Raw genomic sequence first — 21,866 nt, 5'->3', positions numbered from 1 at the left:
CACAGAGCGGGATCTAAAAAGGATAAAGTGTACACAATTTATACCACTATCACATGAAGTAGAGAGGTTGTTGTTGATAGACCCTAGCTAAATTTGGACCTTTATCTACAACATATTCTCACAGAGTGAAATCTGGGAAGGATAAAGTGTTCGCAGTTCATACCACTATATCAGATAAAGTAGAGAAGTTGCTTTCGATAGACCCCAACTAAATTTGAACCTTTATCTACAGCAACATATTCCCACAGAGTGCGATTTGAGGAGGTTAAAGTGTACACAATTCATACCCCTATCTCAAACGAAGTAAATAGGCTTTTTTGATAGACCCCAACTAAATTTGAACCTTTATCTAGGCATTTAATACTTGTGAAGACAAAAAAAACCTACAAGGCAGGTTAGCTTGTCAAGAAACTTGTCTAAATGTAATAAAACAAGGCAGAGCAAATATATCCAGACTCCATTTTACATTATGCCTTTTGCAGCATAAGCTACTTACATACAAAATGGAATTCTTTGTTAATCAGTTCTATATTTCATCTTTGCCTTTGCAGTCCATTCTGGATGTAAAGTATGCACCACATACACTTTGTAGTATACTATTCTCAGTCGGAGGAGCGCTTCTTGTCTCAGGCACCAGAAGTATACCAGTTTAATATATAATTGTGCAGCAAAGGTATTAACAAGAAGAATGTTAGAGCCATTTGTGCTGTCAAACAAGAACCACTTGATAGACTGTGAGAACCTACTAAACGAATTGATCCAGTAACTTCATCTTTTAATGCAACGCTTGATGAGCCTGAAATCAACAACAATACAAAATTCGATGAGTTGACAGTGAACCAACCCCTTTGGGTGACATAAAAGATAGCTCGGCTCATAAAGATGACAATAGCATTTGTTGTTCATAGAGAAAGGCGTTACAACTTCACAAGAGATTATGGTTTTCTATGCAGAAAAAATTGCTCTCATGATGAAATTTCTCCTCTTTTCTTTCTTTACAAATACATTAATTTGCAATGAAATTACAGATGTACTTATCGAGGTCAGCAAGCCACACTAGATTCACCCGAAATTAGGACTAAAGGGTAACACAAATTAAACAACAATGATATACAATTGCCAGTTTACCAAAATATAGCGCAAGTATCAAACAGATATAACCTATACTTACAATTATATTCTGTCCAACCAATGGCCTGGTTTTCCAGATCATACAGGAATAGCTTATTTGAGAGTACGAAATCTGCAAGCATCAAAATACCTCCAACGCTTTAGAAGAAATGAGACATCAAATAGTAAACATACAATGTCATTGAAAGAATTCAGATAAACTTTTAATCAGCATCATCATAGCAATTGACCAATTCAAACAGTATTAGAAGAGCTGAGCTGGAAAGAGAATTTGGGCGTAAATCATCAAAACGTGGTCGCATAGCACTCCCACTTGTTATCCAAAGTGCTAAGTGCACATTTTTCAAACAGAGAAACTTACATTTAAGAAAATTATTTAAATAAAATCGTGTCAAGATATTTTATTTAATTATAGCCCCTCTTTTGCAAAATAACACTTGTTTGGGATAAAAATAGTTGCCACTTCCTCCAAGGCACAAAAATTTAGCTCTCAAATGCTCTGTGTGTGTTGAATTTCCATCACTCAATTATTATGAATAACATATAAACCATGAAACAAACAAGTGATATTGCTGTCATAATCTTTGCCAGCTAACCTAAAAGAAACGATACAATTTGACAGCAAATACCAATTCAGCAGAACACACACACACATACTGAACTAAGCATAAATTCTCCCATTAACTTAGGGTGCTTTCAGATGGTTTGGGCCACTGGGATAGATCAAATGGGTGCTAAGAAGGATGTTCATAATAAAGGTCACGAGGAACGAAAGAAGAAATAACTACAGACAGCAGAGGGTGCACAATTCACAGAGATTCAGCCCATTGTTGGTCCGGTTAATTTCAATTAAAAGAAAAAGAAAAGGAAAAGGTAGACAGCAAAGGACACATATATTGATTACGGTCTGTACTCGTCAGCTACCCACTGTAACAATAAAAACATACTTAAGTTTCCCTAAGACAGATTTTTTTCTTTTTGAAATGGTATAGGTTTTATTAATCAATGTACCGAGATGGTATGAACATTGCAAAACAACAGAAGTACAGGACAAAACGTATATGACTTCAAGACTGATCCTACAGTCTGCCTCCTAAGTCCTAACAAGTCCACGGAATCTATATACTGCTTCATGTTTACAATAGAACTACTATTACACCACAAGAAAAGATTATGTTAGCACTTATTCTTGATCTAGAAATATGGTCTCTCTTTTTCTTTCGAAGCAAACTCTATTCCTTTCCAACCATAAAGTCCAGAAAATGCATCTAGGATTAGTGTTTCAGATCAGCTTCAAGCCGTCATGCATCCGCTGTCCTTGTCAACACTTCTTATGCAGTTAGAAATTGCCCAAGATATACCACAGATACTCAAGAAAAGCTCCCAAGAAAATTTACAATGAAGAAACAAGTGCACAGCTGATTCTAGAATCCTCCGCACACAGAAAACATCTATTAATTTAAGGAGCATTTGCATGGAAGGATTTCTCAGACGATTTCAAGTTCATAACCAGATCCTCTTTACCTGTTTAGCTGTAAAATGAATTGATACCGTTCAAATGCAGACTTGAATCCTGATGGATTATGTCCTAAAATACGTATTTGTAATGACTCCTTAGTGCTCTCAATCTCGTAATTCCTGCCAACCTAATCACATTCAACTTGCCTATCTCCAATCAGTTTTGTCTAAACTCCCCAATCCAGAATGTAATGCCACAAAAGAAAGAAAGAAAACAGCATCTCTCTCTTCCCAAAACCCTGTAGAGATCAGATATGTCTACTTTCTCTTTTACGTGTCTTTCTTGGTGATAGGATGCAGCTAATATAATGCCCTCAGTAAACTTTGTAACAATGGGGTCTAGGAGGACCCATTCAGCTGCATGATTCAGTGATGGCAACTTTACGTGTATTAGACCTCAACTAAAGATGCAAATACTTCTAGCTTCATCGAAAATGATATAGACAGTAAACTATTTTCTGGAATGTTTTCCAAGTCAAATGTATACTGAGCTGGCAATTTCTCAATTGTAGTGGCGGTGAATGTTTCGTTATAATGGTCCTGCAATGTAGCTCAAACAAGTGCCTGCATTAGAATCAGTACTTCTCTTACAGAATTCATATTCACTTCACAAATTATTTTTCTATCCAAATGGTATTTCTCATCCCTATTTTCTCTAAATGCATTACTTTTCAAACATACACGTTCAAAATCCAAAATATAATTAATCCAAACACGTTATAGTAGCCTTGACATTTGCAATGAATAAATATGAAAGAAAGATAAACACACCTCCGAAAACTGTGCGGTTCCAAATGTCCCTTGATTGATTACCACTGTTTTGCCATCCAATGCAAAGTAAATCATCCTAAAAGAGCATAGCGAAGTCAGATCTACCAGCAGATGTGATATTCCACATAGAACCAACTAATTTATAAACTATTCCATTTAATGTTCGTCATTTACTTTAGGAAATATTAAATTGGGAGATATTGTTTGCAACTGTTTATAATCCTTAGATAGGAAAAGGAGGTACACATACGCTTGTGCAAATCCCCTCAAATATCTGGCACATGATGTAACTGAAATAGTTCTAATGACCAACGGGAAGTTGCTACCTAATTCAGCGCTGAAGTAAGCAGCAGCCATCTACTCTTCAAAAATTACACAATTATGAAGCAATTCACATTCCACTCTCCAAGTTCAAGCAATTTATCAGGATGGTCAATGGTCCAACACTACTAACCATAAGTAATAATTTGACAATTACATTCTAATTACATTAGACCAAAAAGCTCAAAACATAATGCTAAACTAAAAAGCGGACATTTTTTATTGAGTTAAATCTAACTAGTAAAAGAAGATACTTACAGATGGGAGCAGATACTCGCGGGGTCTAACTCTTAAAGATAGGGAATTTTGGAAATGAAAAGTGACTTGAGGGAATCCATCATCAACACTGCAACAGTGGGAGGCAAAAGTTATTGCATTTGAACATCTTTTTACATGGACGACTAAAAAATAGCAGTAAAATACAAGAATCACAAGAGAAAACGTTTCAAGAAAAATATTTTCCATAAAAAAAGGACGCGATGATGTAAATGAAATGGGCTTTACAAAGTTTTTTCCTCCATGTGTCCAGCAGAAACAACTCCCCCGTATAAAATAATCCTTTTTTCTTTCTGTTCTTTACTTTGATAAGTTCACTAATTTTAAGGCAATTAGTTGAATACCCATCACCATAAGTCAAGTGTTTTCATATGCAAGTGGACCAATCTCAGAAAATAAATTTCCATAGCTGTTTTATTACACAGAGTTGCCAAACTATTCTGTTAACTAAATTTGATGAGCAGTAGTATTACGTAATAAAAACAACATTCCAAAAGTTTATATTTGTAAGAATACTTCCGAGCAATAGACTATGCTGGACTAGGTTGCAAAACCAAGGTATGGAGGCAAAAGCAGTGAAATGTGTGTTGCTAAAACCATGATTTTTAGTACTTCCCAACTGACACATGACAGAATAAACAGCACAGGACTGCTTTACATGCTCTAATATCATTATTCCGCATGGTGATCATCATCGTACCAAGCACCATTGTGGAAACAACTTTATTGAAGGTCAAAGATTGACAGTTATTTTAGCAACTTGCTAGTCTTTAAGGATCCAAGCCATTATAAAAGAAGAACTTTAATTCTTCGGACATATATTATGTCGCTCATCCTAAATTATCTTGCACAGTGTGTGAGGAATGGTGACATGGATCAGTATAAAATGCTCAACCTCATCTTATTTCCACTAGTTTTATATCAGACTTTGAATCAATTCATTTTTCAATTGTCAGTTAATCCATAGATAGAATTATCCATCAAATTCCACCTCCTTGCGGATATCATCTCAGGAAGTAGAGTATAAAGGAGAGCATGACCTCACTTCAGAATCGAATTGCCACTACTCCAAAATAAACAAGCTTCAAGCACACGACGGCAGTTAAGTTATCCTTCATAAGGAAGTTGATTTAGAAATTGATAGAGTAATGTGATGAAATAAAGAAGAAACCACAAGTTAGAAAGATAGCATAACTTCATTCACTTATAGATTGAGGAAAGAGATGAATGCTCCATACGCACCATACCTCCCAGAGTATTCAAAGCATGTATACTCATCATGATGCAATTTCAGATAAGGTTGCCAGGAGAGTATCTGACAGAAGTGAAGAAATCCAAATGCTTCAATAATTTTAGGTAGAAACATTTATATATCTTTGTGATTCAATTAAGTGGCCACCAAAAAGACTGAACGGACCATCCATCATTGCAAACTACCTTTCTCACCAGCGGACTATAAATCACCTCAGGAAGATAAGCCAATGTTAATCCAGTATCAATAATTACTCCATTGCTCTCTCCATTCATAAATACATCAACAGACAGGTTTAGAAACTGATGGCCAACTTCAACCGCCATCATATTGACACTGTAATGTGGCCTAAGAAAAAGACAGTTTAAAGCATTTAAAGAATTGCAATTTCTGAACCATAAGGAGAAAAAGACGCGACACTGAAGCACTGACAGAAACCTGAATACAGAATATTTAACTAGGAACAGATATTGTATGACAGATGTTCTGGGAGATTAACCCATAAGAAGATCCGACGTTACAATTAAACCATTTCACTAATATCTGTGAGAAAATGGAATTAGACGTTCAGGACTGTAAAACTAATAAAAAACTTTATAATCTATTGGGAAAATTGACATACTGGTTAGGTACCATAGGAGTCATGTTCACTTCTGGTTGCACAACATTCCCAATGGCAAAAATACCGCCACCATTTACACTATCTAAGCAGTGAGCGAACATATTTTTCACTTTTCCAGATGAAACCAGCTGGGAAAGTATGGATGAGTTTGATTTCCCAAATCCAAGAATCCCATCAAAAGCTTCATCAGGGGAAATCAGATTGCCATATTGTTGAGCACCACACCTACGAGAATAGAAGGGGAAACATCAAGAAACTTATTAACCAAGAAAGAAAAGAGAATGAACAACAAAGGGAATAAGAGAAAATCTGTCATCAGATTTTGGCTCAACTAACACATAATTAGTGGCACCAAATGAGTATTAAAAAGTTCATAAAATTTCAGATAAAATAAAAGCGTCTTGAATGCATAAGACAAAAAAATATTGCTAGATCTAGGCGTAAATATATCTTTGCATTGTATTGGTGGTGCAATCCATTTCACAAGTGCATCAGCCGCATCTTCCCAGTTACTAATAAATTGCTAGCTACACAGCATTAATCAACTCAAGAAAAGAAATATAGTCCTGAGCTACTTCGGCCAATATTCCTATAATGAACATAAATCTCCTTTCGTCATGAAACTAAACAGTTGCAGAAACTGTCGAGTATGTGCTAAAAGAAAACTACTGCTCCAAATAAGATATTCTGTAACTGGCCATAAAATATGAAATAAAGAATGTTATCCAAGAACTTCAAATATTTGTATGGTTGCACCAGAAATCACTAACTAGCTCTAGATGTACCCATAGCATGAACTTCTTGAAGCATAGCCCTTTATTTTATTAAAAGACTTCGCAATAGAGATAAAAGAAGTTCGAAAAGACAATTTGAAACTTAAATTAACTACTTAAAGTTTGCAAGTCCCTTTGTAAATCTCAGATTGGCATAGCTTGGAGCATATCTTTGGCTATTGACCATATTGATAATATCAAGCCCTATCTAATACATTATCAGTAGGCAGCAATGATTTGTAGAATCCTTGAATTCTTTTCCAGCTAAATAGCTAATGCACGGGGAAGAAGCTTAGATAAAAGAATACGGCCTTACCTTGCTTCCTTCAAAATAGCACAAACCTAAAAAAATATTCAGTGCTTTTAAACATCAAAGAACCCTTTAAGAATGTAACCATTCACATTTTGTAAGAAACTACAATTTAAACAACTAAAACAATTGTTGCCACCATTATATAGCAAAAAAAAAAACAATGTGAGATGTCCAACAACCATACTACACAATCAGCAACTTCTCTATACAGTTTTCAGCATGAACCAATTAACAAGTGTTGTTGGCTCAATGGTTGTCGCAAGTCATTGACAGTGAACAAGAGACCAAATAGGAGCATTTATTTGTCTGGGGGGTTTAGCATTAAAACAAAGAATTTCGGGGAAAGGCAGAAAAATTTAATGCAAGGAGAAAAAAATATCTAAAAGACTGGATAGGAGACCTGGCAATGGAGGAAAAGCAGCTAGTAGAAGCAGCGACCATTATAGATACCCTATGTCCCTAGGTTCAAGGAAGAAAGTGACTGGTTGATTTACTTCCCGAGTGAAGCATTAATCCCCTTGCCTAACTCAGATATTGAATGATGTCCAGCACTCTTCTCATCACCTTGTTTATGTGTACTACTATTACACAAATATGATTTTACCTAAGCCACTAATTCTGGCTTTCCAATTTTAGAGGGATTGCAGGTAATGAAGCGAAATGATATTATCAAGAAAATTGCAGGGGTTGAAGAGCCAATTATGGCTTGTCTTGTAATTTTCTAACAAACCAAACAAGGGAAATTGACTTTACTCTCTTTTACTCTTCCTCCTACCTACGAACCTACCATCTCCCACCCAAACTAATTCCTTCCTTCATTTCAATTTGTTTGGCCTACTTTCCTATTTAGTCCGTAACAACTCTTTAATTTCAACTTTCAACATGACATGTTTAACACCACAAGGGCATTTTGATACATTTGACATATCTTTAATTTAAGACTACAAGATTCAAAAGTTTCTTCACTTTCTTAAACTTCATGCCAAATCAAAAAACGCCAAACAAATTGAAGCGGAGGGAGTAATCGTTTTAGATTACTAAGTGGGTGTTTGGATCTAAGTTGCGCGTACTCTTCACTTTCGATGCCTCACCCGTGTCACCCGTGTCAGATTCTTCAAAATACACTACTTTTGGCGAATCCAACACGCACCCGTTGAAATTTTTGACGAGTCCGAGCAAAATAGACTTGGATGGGTTTATAGTCAAAAAGCATAAGCTAGGAATTCTTACTTATGACTTTTGGCTTATTTTACCTTTTTAGCTTAAAATAAGTGCTTAAAAGCACTTTTTTATTACACCCAAACACTTCAAAAGTGATTTAAAGCTATAAAAAACACTTAAAATAAGTCAATCCAAACAGGCCCTAAAACAATGAAAATGCTCTTGGAAACTTCTCCTACATCAAGATAGACAAAGGGAGGAAGCAAAACCAACTCCAGATGAAATGGTAATAGTTGTACTTTGATAATTTAAAACAGTAAGGGCATCGATTTGTAATTGTTATGATAATGGAATAAGTGCACTCTCAAGGATTTTATCGAGCATGATAATCATGTAAGATCACCTTGTTCAATTAAATGTTTAACAAGTCATGCTCTGGATTGAGGATTACAAGAGCTATAAAAATATTCTTTAGCTCTTATGTTAGATAGCATACATCTTACCCAAAAATAACACTCCGATTTGCTGGCTCAGTTTGGAGATCACCTGATACCAGATCATATTGGACAACATCCTCTACTAAAAAGCCCGTGCTGTAGCTTCCATCTCCGTAATGTCGTGCATAAGTACAAGAACCATTACCAAAGCAGCCTGGTAGTGAACCTCTGTTGACATCTTTGCAAAATGATTGACCACAAAGAATGAGTTTACCAGTGAGAGAATCCTTTGGATTGTATCGTGTTAGCTCCATCTGCACAGAAAAACATTCGGATAAAAATGGACAAAGTAGAGCGCCAAGAAAAATTGCTTTACTTTTTAGAGCAACTGATATACTGAGTAGAAATAATATACACGCACACATAAACAGCTATAAACGTACATATAACATATGCCAGTATGTATCTAAAAGAAACGTACACCACCATATCCTCTTCTGGGGCATCGTTGACATGAAATGCAATTAACCCACATTACGTCACTTCCTGTATCCACTTGAACAGTAAAATTATTTGGAGGTGTTCCAATCCCAATCTTAGTATAGTAAAGCCTGTAATAACGAAAGATCAAGGAAATGATTTCAATAGCAGCCCAAACTGACTCCATATATATATAATTGATTGTTCTGAGCCACTTGTATTTGCATGGAGAAAGATTCTAATTAGTTTATCCAAATAATAAGAGAAGCCAACTGCTAAAGCTTATGCGCTTAAAAATATCACTCAACCAAGGAATGTAGCACCTTATACAATTTACCTGAGATCTAAGCGCACAAACAAAATAAGCAAACCTGCATACACACACATACATATAATATACACATACACATGCAAATACATACAGATGTGTACATATCAAGAAATTGCTAAGGGAAAAGTTCTTCTGTAAAAGCTGCTTAAGAATAGCTACAGAAACTAAAGCATTAAACTGCTCTGGTATAGGTTTTAGCAGCCCTTCTCCAACAATACGGAAATTCTTGCTGGTACTAATCTTACTATTGGTGGAGATGGACGTCTTGATTTCATCGGTGCGTTTGTTGTTTACTCATTTTTGTTAAATAGTGTAATTTGTTTGTCGGAAATAGTCTCTCCACCTCCACGAGGTAGTGGTAAGGTCTACGTAAACTCTATCCTCCCCAAACCTCACTTGTGGGGTTTCAGACCTATAGACAAATAGATGTATATACTCGTATACATGCATAGCCACACACATATAAACAAACAAAATTACACAATTTAACAAAAACAAGTATACAAAAAACACATCCGACTGAATCAAGATGGCCATCTCCACCAATAGGAAGATCCATTCCGGCAAAAGTTTGAAGATGAAGCTTTTCATAATGGGCTTTTAGGGCACTCAAACTCCTTTCCAACCCACAAAACTTATATAATTCACCTTATTCACTTCCTTCACCTTCCACATTAAAACTACTCCTAATAAATACAAAAACCACCAACAATAGCAAAACACAACCAAGTTCGAATTGTGCAAAGCACGTCCACTTAACTAGTTACTTTAAAAGCACGGAAGTCCTTATAAATGTTGATTGAACTTTTTATCCTTCGTTAAAAGACTCTACAACAAACAAAATAATCGTATACAAGCAGAATCACACACATAGAGAAAAACAAAAACATACCCAACGGAATCAAGACGGCCATCTCCACCTATAGGAAGATCAATACCAGCAAGAATTTGAAGATGACGCATTTCATCATGAGCTTTTAGGGCACTCAAATTCCTTTCTAATCCATAAAATTTATAATTCACTTTAATCACTCCTTCACCTTTCACATTTACACTACTCCAAACAAGCATAACAATTACAAATAATAGCCAAATATAACCAAGATCAAATTTTGCCATTCTGGGTACTTCCTAAATACTGAAATTACTAACCCCAACTTGCTATTTTTTGAAATTAATAACAAGCAAAAGATGATCAGAAAATGTTTTTTTTTTTTTCAAATAAAAAACAGGGTTCTTGGAGTTTTATAGTGCTAAAAAATTGAATTTTTCCATTCTGGGTATTTCCAAAATACTGAAATTACTAACCCCACCTTGGTATTTTTTGAAAAATTTAGCAAAAAAGATGATCAGAAAATGTAAATTAAAAAAACAAATTTTTTTGGGGGCTCTTGGTGTTCTTAAAAATGGAAATTTATGGTGCTAAAAATTGAATTTTGTCATTCTGGGTAATTCTCAAATACTAAAATTACTAACCCCAAATGCTTTTTTTTTTTGTCTTTTGAAATTAATAGCAAAAAAGATGTATCAGAAAATGTAACCAAAAAAAGAAAAAAGGAATTGGCCTAACAAAAGGACAAAAATGGAATTTGGAAGTTTGGGTGGTTTGTTTGGGTTTTCAATAATGGAGTACTTATGGTGCTAATTGCTAAAAATTGAAAGTGAAGAGTGAAAGGGAAGGAGAAGAGACACAATTGCATGTATTTTCTTTGTTTGGAATGGAGGGAAAAGGGAGCAACTTTTTTCTTCCCTCTTTGCCCTTGCACTTTCTCGTCCCTCGTTACTTGTTCATTATCGACTTGACACACCATTTTAAAAATATTTCTTATATTTTAATTTATATGATATTTTTTATTTTTCAAGAGTCAAATATGAGATTTTCAAATTTTTTAAAATAAATTATATATTTCAAAAATATATGAAAAACACTCTAAATTATGATAGTTGATGATTCAAAATATAAAAAATTACAGTCAAAGATAGACTTATTTAAATCTCAAAATTTGAAAAATGTCACATAAATTGAGACGAAAAAAATAATAAATAACAGGAATAATTTTATATCATCCTTTAAATATAATAAAGTTAATGTTTTGAAAAATATAATTGATACTATTTAGTTCCAAGGCTAAAATAGATATAATATGATAAATTATTTACAATTCTTCCAAATTAGATGAGTATGTTGGACATTTATTTTTAACATATTAGACAAGTAAAGATAAAACGGGGAAGTACTCCTTTGTTTCATTTTGTTTGGAGTCTAGATTAATATTTTTCTAAAAATAATTTAGCTGTCATTTTAACAAATTATAGAGTTCTTTTTTTAATATAGATAGGCAAATTTAGAATTTAAAACATCATTATTAAAGCCGTTCTAACAAAATATGTTATAATTAAAATTATTTTAAAATATGTGTCAAGTCGATAGAGGCAAAATAACAAAAATAATATGAAACACAAACCAATATGCTATATAGTAGTTATGTAATTCCTTGAGAAAAAATAATACAAATTTGGAAAGAAATTAAAGTGACTGCTTCCTGTTTTCTTTATTTTCTCAATCCGTCTAGATTTACTTTTGATTTCTCACTCGATATTTGCTAGATTTATTACTCCAATAGGATTTAACTAAATTTATATTTTATAAGACTCATTTTGATGATGACGCTTCCTAACGATAAAACTGGAATACCATAAGAATTAAAGGGTTCCTCATATAAAACTTACACTATATATAAAAATAAAATATTTTTATATAAGTATAGCAGTTGTCAAATTCTCTTAATTCCTCTTTTATTTTCTGGAAATGGAGTTTTATGATGATAAAATTGAAAGGTTAGAGAGAAATGGAAGAGACGTTGCATGTATTTGTATTCTTTTTGCAAATAATTTCAATTAATTCCCTTGTTTGGAATGTGGAGGAAAAGGGATTTAATAATTTGGTTAAAACATATCTATGTTGTTAATAATTTGATTTAAAATGTCATTGATGTTTATACCTCATTATCTCGATAAAAATGCTCTTATTATTACTTTTGAATAAAATATGCTCTTTTTCAAAGAGTATGTATGTCTTTTCATGATGATAATTGGAAGTGTTAATAGTAATTTTGATATGTCACAAAGAATTAAGAAAAAACTCGAATATGTCACTAAATTTAATAAAATAACTCATATATATCATTTTAAAAATGGTATGTAAATCAAAAGATTTAGATAATTTCATGTGGCAAAAATAAACTAAATATGTCACGAAGATATATAACATGAATAAACTGAAGTATTAATGAATATCATAGCTAAATCATATCTAAAAATTTGAAGTTTTTCCATGTTCCTAATTATATATATCAAAATCCTTGCTTACATCTGACATGGAATAAAATTAAATGTGACAGTACATTTTCCATTTTGTTGCTTGATGGGTCTCACATATGACTGTGTACACATTTGATCATGAGAATTTTTTAATTTTTTTTTAGAAAGATTATTTATTTTAGTAAAAGAAGTGAAAATAGTAGTGTTTGGTCATAAGAATTATTTCACTTTAGTGAAAATTGAAAATAAGTAGGACTTGTTTTCACTTCTATTTCTATAATAAAATTTCAAAAACAACTTTAATGTATATTCATGGCCTAACACAACACCAACTCCAACTCTAACTTTGAAAAATTATTATTTTCATGACCAAACGAGTGCATATATCAAAGATAATACGTACTTCTAGGACCGGCTCAACCATAAAGCCACTAAAATAATGGTTTGGAGTCCCAATTTCACGTATGGCGCATGAAATGCACATAAGATGCACTGTGGCATACGAGCGAGATAGCTCCCGGCTCAAACAAAAATAGTCTAGAAAAAGATGTAATAAAATAACACATATAAACAAATAAAATTATACACAATTTAACAAATACCAATAGACGAAAAATATATTTGACAGAATCAAGACGACATCTCCACCAATAGGGAGATCAATTCCAAAAAGAATTTTAAGATGCTGCATTTCGTCATGATATTTTAAGGTTGGTATATTTGTTGAGGATTAATCGACTAATTGCCAGCTGGACAGTTAGTTACTTTCAGCTAGCAATTTAGTGACTCCATTAATTGAAGTTAATTAGATATAAAGAAGCAAAAAACACGTATATATATATACAGCTAAATGTAGAGTTTTGGCTTTAAGCTTCATTCAATAAAAACAGTTACTTTCTTCTTCTCTGTATCAGCTCTAATTAACAGTTCCTTCCATGAAATTTTATGTGATATCAAAGCCAGGAAATCTAGGGATTCCTTGCTACGATTAAGCAGGAAATCGAGAGATTTTCGTTCGTCTTCGCACATTTTTGAGTTTTTTTTTAAATTTCTACAATGGCAAATATACGATTTGACCACAATCATTCCTTATTCCTGGGAGCATCAAATATGCCTGGTGCGGTACAGGTTGGTATTGAGCTTACTGGAATGGAGAATTATACAGTTTGGAGCAAAGCAATGCGACTTGCGCTTTTGACGAAGAACAAAATTAGACTCATTGATGGATCTATCACTCGTGACAAGTTTGGAGCTGATTTGGTGAATCAATGGGACCACTGCAATGCAATGGTGATTTCCTGGATAACAAGCAATGCAAGTAACGGCATGATCAACATCTTCAGCGTGCCCAGCTTGAAGGGAGGTGTTAAGGATCAATCGACTAATTGCCAGCTGGACAGTTAATTACTTTCAGCTAGCCATTTAGTGGCTCCGTTAATTGAAGTTAGTTAGATATAAAGAAGCAAAAAGCACGTGTATATATACAGCTAAATGTAGAGTTTTGGCTTTAAGCTTCATTCAATAAAAACAGTTACTTTCTTCTTCTCTGTATCATCTCTAATTGACAGTTTCTTTCGTGAAATTTTACAATATTCAGGGGAGGACCTACATTCATTTGTGGGGTGCTTCGGCACCCACTAAACTCGACACGAAATAGATAAAATTGCATAGAAAATATACAAAAATAGACATATAATATATAAAAGCACCCACTAAAATAAAACGTTGGTTGGGTGCATTGATATTTACGTTGACTTTAAGCTTCTCCACTGAAAGGAATGCCTCGGGTTCAAACCTTCCTTAAATCCTGGGTCCGCCACTGCATATATTCTTTACTAAACTGCAAACCTATGCTTAACCTTAATTACTCCACCTTCCCCATTCAAACTACTCAACATGAGCATCATAACAAAGAAAAACAATTTTGCCATGAAGTTAAAATGATTAAAATTTATGTACCACCTGGTGACTGCAGCTGATAACGAAAAAAACTAAACTTTTTGAAGGATTAGATGGAGAATTGTTATCAAGGGAATAGGTACATGCTGACAGCAATAGGTATCTACTCAATATCATTGAGTTATAATGCTTTATTGGGAAATCGACAGAGGTTGGAAGTTGCTTACATAATGTGGAGCTCACTTATGCTATCCAAACAAAGGGTAATAGTCTGGCTAGCCTATCAAGGAAGGCTGCTTACAAAAATGAAACTAAGAAAGCTGAATATTTCGATGGATGACACCAAATGTTGTTTATGTGATGATGACAAGGAAGAGACACATTTGCATTTAGTTGCTATTTATGAATGGATAACACAGCTGAGAAATAAGCTGAATCATTGGTTGAGGACTATAATTATACGTGATTTTATTTAACGAACAAGAATAAGCAGTACCACAAATAGAAAAAAACAAGAAGAATACACAAATTTTACGTGGAAACCCTTGACGGAAAAAAACACGGGCAGAGGAGGAGAAAATTCACTATAATGGAGAAGAATACAAGTAGGAGACGAAAGTCTCAAATAACATATACAAAACAACCAAAAATAACCCACTAAACACACTTATATAATACGTGCATACAAATAAATCCTAAGCCCAAAAACCTACAGGTTCATACCGTGAGGGCGCAATGGGATCAGTGGTGAGCTCCAGGATTGGGCCTATCGGCCCGATCCCTCCGCCACCACCACAGGTTCCCAAAAAATCTCAAACATGAATCGTATCGCGATCTTTTCAGGGGCGAACCAACAAAATTTGGATAACAAACTCTAACATGTGATAGTACAGTAACCACTCTTAAATGGATCAAAGCAAGGAGAGGGAGCCAATTCAAAAAGGAAATTGTAGCTGCTGTTTAGGGAGCAACACTTTTATTATTCATGGCAGGCTAGAAATAATAGAATATTTCGACAACAAAGTGTAAAGGTGGACATGAAGGTGGTACGAATACAAAGGGAAATAAGGAAGAGATTATACATGTTACAACGCACAAGGAGAGCTGGGAGATTGTTTTGTTCCGACAGAATAAGCAATACCACAAAACAAAAAAAATAAGAAGAAGACACACAGATTTACATGGAAACCCTTGACGGAAAAAATCACGGGCAGAGGCAGATGAATTCACTATAATGAAGAGGAGTACAATAAGGAGACGAAAGTCTCAATGACATTTATAAACCATCTAAAACAACCTATTAAATCGCACTTATATAGTATGTGTGTACAAATAAATCCGAGGCCCAAAAAATGTACAAGTCCACTACTATTGACCCCACAAAAAATCACAAACATGGGTCACACCGCGAACTTTTCAGGCCCGGATCAACAAAATTCGAATCACAAACTCTAACAGAGATGTCAGGCTTTGGTAGGGAAACTTTGTAGTTAAGTGTTGTTTATGTAGGTTCTTTCTGAGGTCTAGATGCGATGATCACACGAAGGTGATTATACTTTGGAAGCTCTTTGATTGTAATTGATTGATTTTGCAATGATAATATTCACGGATAGTTACCACAAAAAATCAGAAATTATATATATATGGTTCTTGGTGTTCTTCAAAATGTGAGTTTTATATTGCAAAAAATTGAAGTTCGACATTCTTGGCATTTCCAAAAAAAACTAAAATTATGAACGCCAACTAATTAAGATATCAAAAAAGGTTAATTAAAAAAAAAACAAAAAAAATGAAATTAACAATTCAGCAAAAAAGGTTGATAGATAGATAGATACATGCCCAAAAAAGGTTGATAGATAGATACATAATTGATTACACAATTTAACAGGAAGCTTCCTTTAATCCACCACACCAGCAAAAAGCAACAATGCAGAATAATATCCACTATTAATATTGAAAGATCGACTAAATCTAAATTCGTGCACTATTATATCATAATTAAATCATTTCTAAATATTCAATGCCATATTTATAATTTTTCTTTTTTCTTTTTTCTTATATATCAAAATCTTCTCTAACATTTGATGTGGAATATAATGTAACTAATATTGATAGTACTTCATTTCCATTCTGGTGCTTGATGGACCTCACACATATGTCTGCAGTCTGCATCAAACATACCTACTACATTAGGTAAGAATTTCTCGTTTTCTAATACGTCAACTTATTTGATAATATGAAATCAGATAAATAAGGATATTTCACTTTTTATATAAGATAATAATTAATCTTAATATAACTGATGAATAAAATAATCTTAATATTAGCTAATAACTTAAATCAAATATGAAATAAAATTAATTTCAAATGGTTCATCTTTCTATGTTTTAAGTATCAAGCTATGTAGATCATATCTTGCACTTAAATGAAATGGTATCTTTTTGCTATATTGTGTTCTGATTTTGTACCTCTTAATACTGTTCATTTATTTATCCTGAGTTTTGATTGTCTTAGAAATAGCCCCCGTGGCAATGGATTATTAAACACTAATTCTAGTCTTATCAAATCATAAACCATCTTTTTGATGATGTTAAAAGGTGAAGAAAAGATTATGCAATGATTATAACTCAATCACTAACTTGTTTCATTCTAGTGTTTCTTTGTTTGATTCCTTGGTTGGAGTGTGTTAGGAATTTGTGGTGGATGCACAAAGGTTGTGATTTGTCATCATCAAAAAGAAAAAATTTATTACAAATTGAAGTTTTGATTATTGCCAATTGAATGAAACAGATTACTCAAGCTGGTCCACCCATATGGTCTACTGATATACAGGTTTAGTTCACTGGTAAATGCAGACAAGGTTGCTTGAAGTCAGTAATGGATGAGCAAGCTAAATTCTGATAACTCAAAACGAATATCACGTGTGGTAAAGAAGAAGTTGAGTTTAAGTGCAACACTTAAGATATGAGAAGATGAGTTGAAGAAGGAGTTCTACTAAGGCAAGGAGATCAACTTGTAGAAGGACTTCCAAACTCTGAAGAGCTGAGAGTTCTACTCAAAATAGAAGACTTATCTGTTGAAGGAATCTTTGAAGAGTTGTTAAATAGAGAGAGCGACTCACATATTCACTCACACACTCACTAAGATAGAGACAATTGGCAAATTGACTTGGCAGTTCCAAAGCTTGAAAAACTAGTAGTTGAACCTGTTCCTATTACTTAGAAGATAAGGTGTCTTAGATTCTATGTATTAGATTGGTTTTTGAGTTGTAATGTAGAAGATAAGGTGTCTTAGATTCTATGTATTAGACTATTAGGTTGGTTTTTGAGTTGTAATGTTTATGTAATTCAAGTCTCAGTAAGGTATAAACTGAGTTAGAGTTATTAATTTCTTGGGAAACTCGAAAACTTGGGAACACATACCTTGGGAGTTTGTGTGATTTATAGAGGTAGGAATTAGAGTTTATAGTTCCTAGATTACAAGAGTCTTGTAATTTGTTATTGTTGAGCCTTAAGGTGTTTTAGTTGGTGTTTGGGTGAAAATCTTGTAAAGGTATAGGTAATGATTTTTCACATCTTTTTGAACCGAGAGTTTTTTCCACGTGAAATATCATTGTCTCATTTACTTACCGTTTTAGCACTGTGAAACACGTTAGACTTAACCTATTTCATTGATAGGCAACTATTAGGGTAAACCTGGAAACTCTGTATGATACAAATCAGTCTACCAAGATGCCAAAACAGTCCACAAAACATGACAAGAACAAGCAACACAAAGGGATACAAGATGACAAACACAAAAACACACAGATTTGCAAAATAATGAAAGGATAGATAGTGAAACCAAGATTATTACAAGATTAAGAACTAAGTATATTTCAACATTAACCTCTAATGAATGTAATAATCAAAACCACACTCTTACGGTGACCGCCAAGGTAATCGACTCACCTCAAGATCCACCGTTTCCAAGCAAAGAATACTATTGGTTTTTCCAAGCCCTATACTAAGGATGACTTTTCTAAGTCCTAACTAAGACTATATTAAGGTGGTCTACTCTCAAGAGAGAGGATTTCAAATGTTTCAATCTTTCATCTTTCATAAACTAACTAGCAAATGAACTAATAGAACCTATTTATAGTCTAACTTATTATATAACAAAATGACCACAATACCCTTAATGAAAAGGGGTGGTCATGGAGTGTTACTTGAACAAGGCTAAGTAACCAAAATGTCCTTAATGAAGGCCCAAAATCGTGAGTCCTCAATCTTCAATGCTCCAAGCAATCTTTCACACGAGGGACTGCTCTTTGCTGTACTCAAATCTGCCCCTCCATGTAGGATCCCGTTTCCTTAATGTGACCAAAGCTTGATGCCCCACGTACTGGCTTCGAATGATGTCATTGAAAGCTAAGGTGTCCATTTGAATCGTATCACAGTAGGTCTTGTATTCTAACAAAATAAAAAAATAGTGAGAAAGTGAGAAACTACTCATTCTTAATCATATGTGATAAAAGTATAAATTGCTCACACTTTTCAAATATATCAATGGATGTATATTTAAAACATCAAAACTACTTCTTTGTACATTATTCTCATGATACACATTTTTGGTGTGGATTTTCAAGATTAATAACATGGGGTCCTATTCCTATTAATTCCTATTCATTGTACAAAGTAAAGAAGTTTTTGTTCAAAGTTCAAACTAAAGTTTCACTATTGTCAAAATTGTTCAACAAGTGTAGATATGTCTTCAGATCGTGACACGTGGCGACGTCCCCTTTGCTAATTTGTGGACATAAATCTTTACTACTTAGTCTTAGTTCTTTCCCTACCTCAGCATACACCCATTGGGTATCCTCCATGCACTTTTGTAGCCAGCTAGGCATCCCCCCGCCGGCCGCCACGTGGGAAGTCCCTCTTTCTTCCACGTCATCGACATCGTCATCGATCACAAATCCCGGAACTTTTGTGATTGGATCATCGGAGTTGACAATGCGGAGAACATTTGTACCACTTTTCTCCAATTGGCATCGAAAACTTTTGTTGCCAACTCTAGGCCCTCCAAATGATACAACAGTTACTATAGGTGCATCACTAAATTTGTTAGTAATATCATATGCTGTTAATGTTGCTAGGGCAGCACCAAGACTATGTCCTGTCACAGTTATACTTAAAGGTTCATCACTATATTTATCAAGAATGTTGCCAATTTGTTCTCTAATTGTGTCTTGCAAACTTTGGTCACGTTGGGTGTTTGTTGTGTACAAGCTCAAGAATCCACTTTGTACCATTGGTTGATCGTAATTTTCGGGTGCCATGTCATCCGGTAAGCAAGTCAACGTGGCGCGTAAATTCTCGAGCCATTCTGATGAGGTGGCAGTACCTCAATAAGCGATCACCACGTCGCAGCGCCCGAGCCTGGCGATCTCTTCCACGTCATCACAGACGGCCACGTAACCTATCCAGCTGGATTGTGGGGACGCCAGGTTTGGGAACCTTTTAGTCCACCGTGGCATTCGGGTTGCACACGTGGCGTACAAGTTCTTGATCACCTTGTATGCACTCTTGTCTAGACCACAGTCCATCAGCATGGAACTCTTAGGATAAAGACACGTTGCGTACGAGGGTGATGACATGTCAAAGTCGAAGCAGCGATAAGCTGCTTCGACGAATTCCCCATATCTTAAGATCTCCTTGCGGAGATCATCATCAAGTGGATCAAGCAAGCCTTCCCAATTCTTGATCCCTTGGAATTCCATCCATCGATCGCGAAGTTCAGCCATTGCTCTGTCTGCGACATAGCAGTGGCCAGACCCTGGGTTCCACGAGCTCGTGATGTTGAATCTACGAGCACCGAATTTACTCAATGTATACCACTTTGAAATAGGGAGTGCCAATCCCATATGTTGCTTGGTGAAAATAATATTGCAATTTGATTTGAAAATATTTCCACTTGAGAGCCTCATCATGAGTGAAAAAGGGGTATATATGTATAGTTTTTACAAGATTCTTGGAATGTGGATGAGGCTCTTCTTTTGTGGAGTAATGATATTTGTAATGTATGCACTTTAAGTTGGTTAATTAGGTTAATTACATTTTGGCTGCACTCAAATGAGAACTATTTATAGTTGTTCCCAAGTGCCAAACTAAAAGAATATATAGTGGGTGATGGGGTTAAGGGGAGATCTAGAATTATTAGGAAGACTATATAGTATATGTCATATGATAGAAAGAATTTAAGGGCGGACGGTGCATATAGTGCAACTGAAAGTTCAATATATATATATATATATTGGGTGATTATTTAAGGCCAAATATGCTCCGATGACCTCTTAAACTTATCAGTAAATTTCATTTAGACACTGAAATACGATATATTCTGATTACGCACTTGAACACGCGATAGTGTTCTTATTAGACATGTTAGACTTAAAAATTTGGAAAAGCTTATGTATGTATTCTCAAGCTCTCGTTCATTATGTATGTAGATACATTAACCCCTTTAAAATATGTCTCCTCCTTTGATTAGATCCATTAACCTAAATAAGTTGTATAAAACCTCGGTCATGTTTAGTAGAGACAAAAAATTAGGTGTTATCTTCATGTCTGTCTTAATTTTAGTGGATAGAGTTACTTGGTACTTGTTGTTGATGGGAGGTGACTTGTGTCCATTGAAATTAATCGAGATTCATGCGAGCTGATCTAGATACTACGATCATAAATGAAAAATCTGACATGTTCGGAGGTTGACGAGTCTAATTAAATGAGCCGATATATTTTATGTGTTTACATTTTTCTTTTTTTACCTCCCTATGAGCTTCCATCCTTTCTATTCACTTGATGATTCAGACTTACAATCCCTATGAGCTTCCATCCTTTCTATTCACTTGATGATTCAGACTCACAATCTCAAAATCAAAAGTAAATAATGATTACTGTCTGAACAACCCCTTTTTATTTTTTTACATATTTAATTTAACTACTTAATAGAGGCTTAAAGTTATTAAGCCCAAAGGGTGTAATATGAAACATAGTAAGTACAAAAAATGAAAAGTAAATAGCTTGACAAGTCAATAGTCTGTATTAAAGAAAAATTGACCTTAACAATTTTGACATGTAATTGACCAAACACAACAAAGTATTAAGAAACAAGTAAACTAAACAGCGTATATTATACACTCATATTTCTTCTCCGACCATATTGCGGCACAGTCCACAGTAACGTGTACCCATTGGTCATATGCTTAATCGATTTTGA

At 34.4% G+C, this 21,866-nt stretch overlaps 3 protein-coding genes across 4 annotated transcripts; all 3 read right to left on the bottom strand.

Annotated features, from left to right (window-relative positions):
- Positions 1 to 400: 400 nt before the first annotated feature.
- LOC107871298 (aspartic proteinase 36) lies at positions 401 to 11,102 on the bottom strand. Of its 2 annotated transcripts, XM_016718186.2 has the most exons (10): positions 10,279 to 11,101; positions 9,057 to 9,186; positions 8,642 to 8,889; positions 5,892 to 6,116; positions 5,455 to 5,617; positions 5,265 to 5,332; positions 4,000 to 4,087; positions 3,421 to 3,496; positions 1,172 to 1,243; positions 401 to 796 (listed from the first exon to the last, which is right to left on the bottom strand). In XM_016718186.2, the coding sequence occupies exons 1-10, from the start codon at positions 10,503 to 10,505 to the stop codon at positions 627 to 629; spliced, it is 1,467 nt and encodes a 488-aa protein (XP_016573672.1). In that variant the 5' UTR covers positions 10,506 to 11,101; the 3' UTR covers positions 401 to 626. The 2 variants fall into 2 exon arrangements, with proteins under 2 accessions (XP_016573672.1, XP_047268697.1); XM_047412741.1 differs by lacking the exons at positions 401 to 796; positions 1,172 to 1,243 and adding an exon at positions 1,259 to 3,189 and having other exon boundaries at positions 10,279 to 11,102.
- An 8,203-nt stretch (positions 11,103 to 19,305) lies between these two features.
- Positions 19,306 to 19,926, bottom strand: LOC107872676 (phospholipase A(1) DAD1, chloroplastic-like). The gene has a single exon (XM_047412739.1). It carries the CDS (start codon positions 19,924 to 19,926, stop codon positions 19,306 to 19,308), a length of 621 nt encoding a protein of 206 aa, XP_047268695.1.
- Positions 19,927 to 19,992: 66 nt separating this feature from the next.
- Positions 19,993 to 20,577, bottom strand: LOC124898783 (phospholipase A(1) DAD1, chloroplastic-like). Its single transcript, XM_047412740.1, has one exon. The coding sequence runs from the start codon at positions 20,575 to 20,577 to the stop codon at positions 19,993 to 19,995; it is 585 nt and encodes a 194-aa protein (XP_047268696.1).
- Between the last annotated feature and the right edge of the window lie 1,289 nt (positions 20,578 to 21,866).

Source organism: Capsicum annuum, chromosome 5, assembly GCF_002878395.1.
Source record: "Capsicum annuum cultivar UCD-10X-F1 chromosome 5, UCD10Xv1.1, whole genome shotgun sequence".
Lineage (NCBI taxonomy): Eukaryota > Viridiplantae > Streptophyta > Magnoliopsida > Solanales > Solanaceae > Capsicum > Capsicum annuum.
The sequence above is the reverse complement of the archived record's forward strand: the minus strand, read 5'-3'. Positions and strand labels throughout refer to the sequence as shown.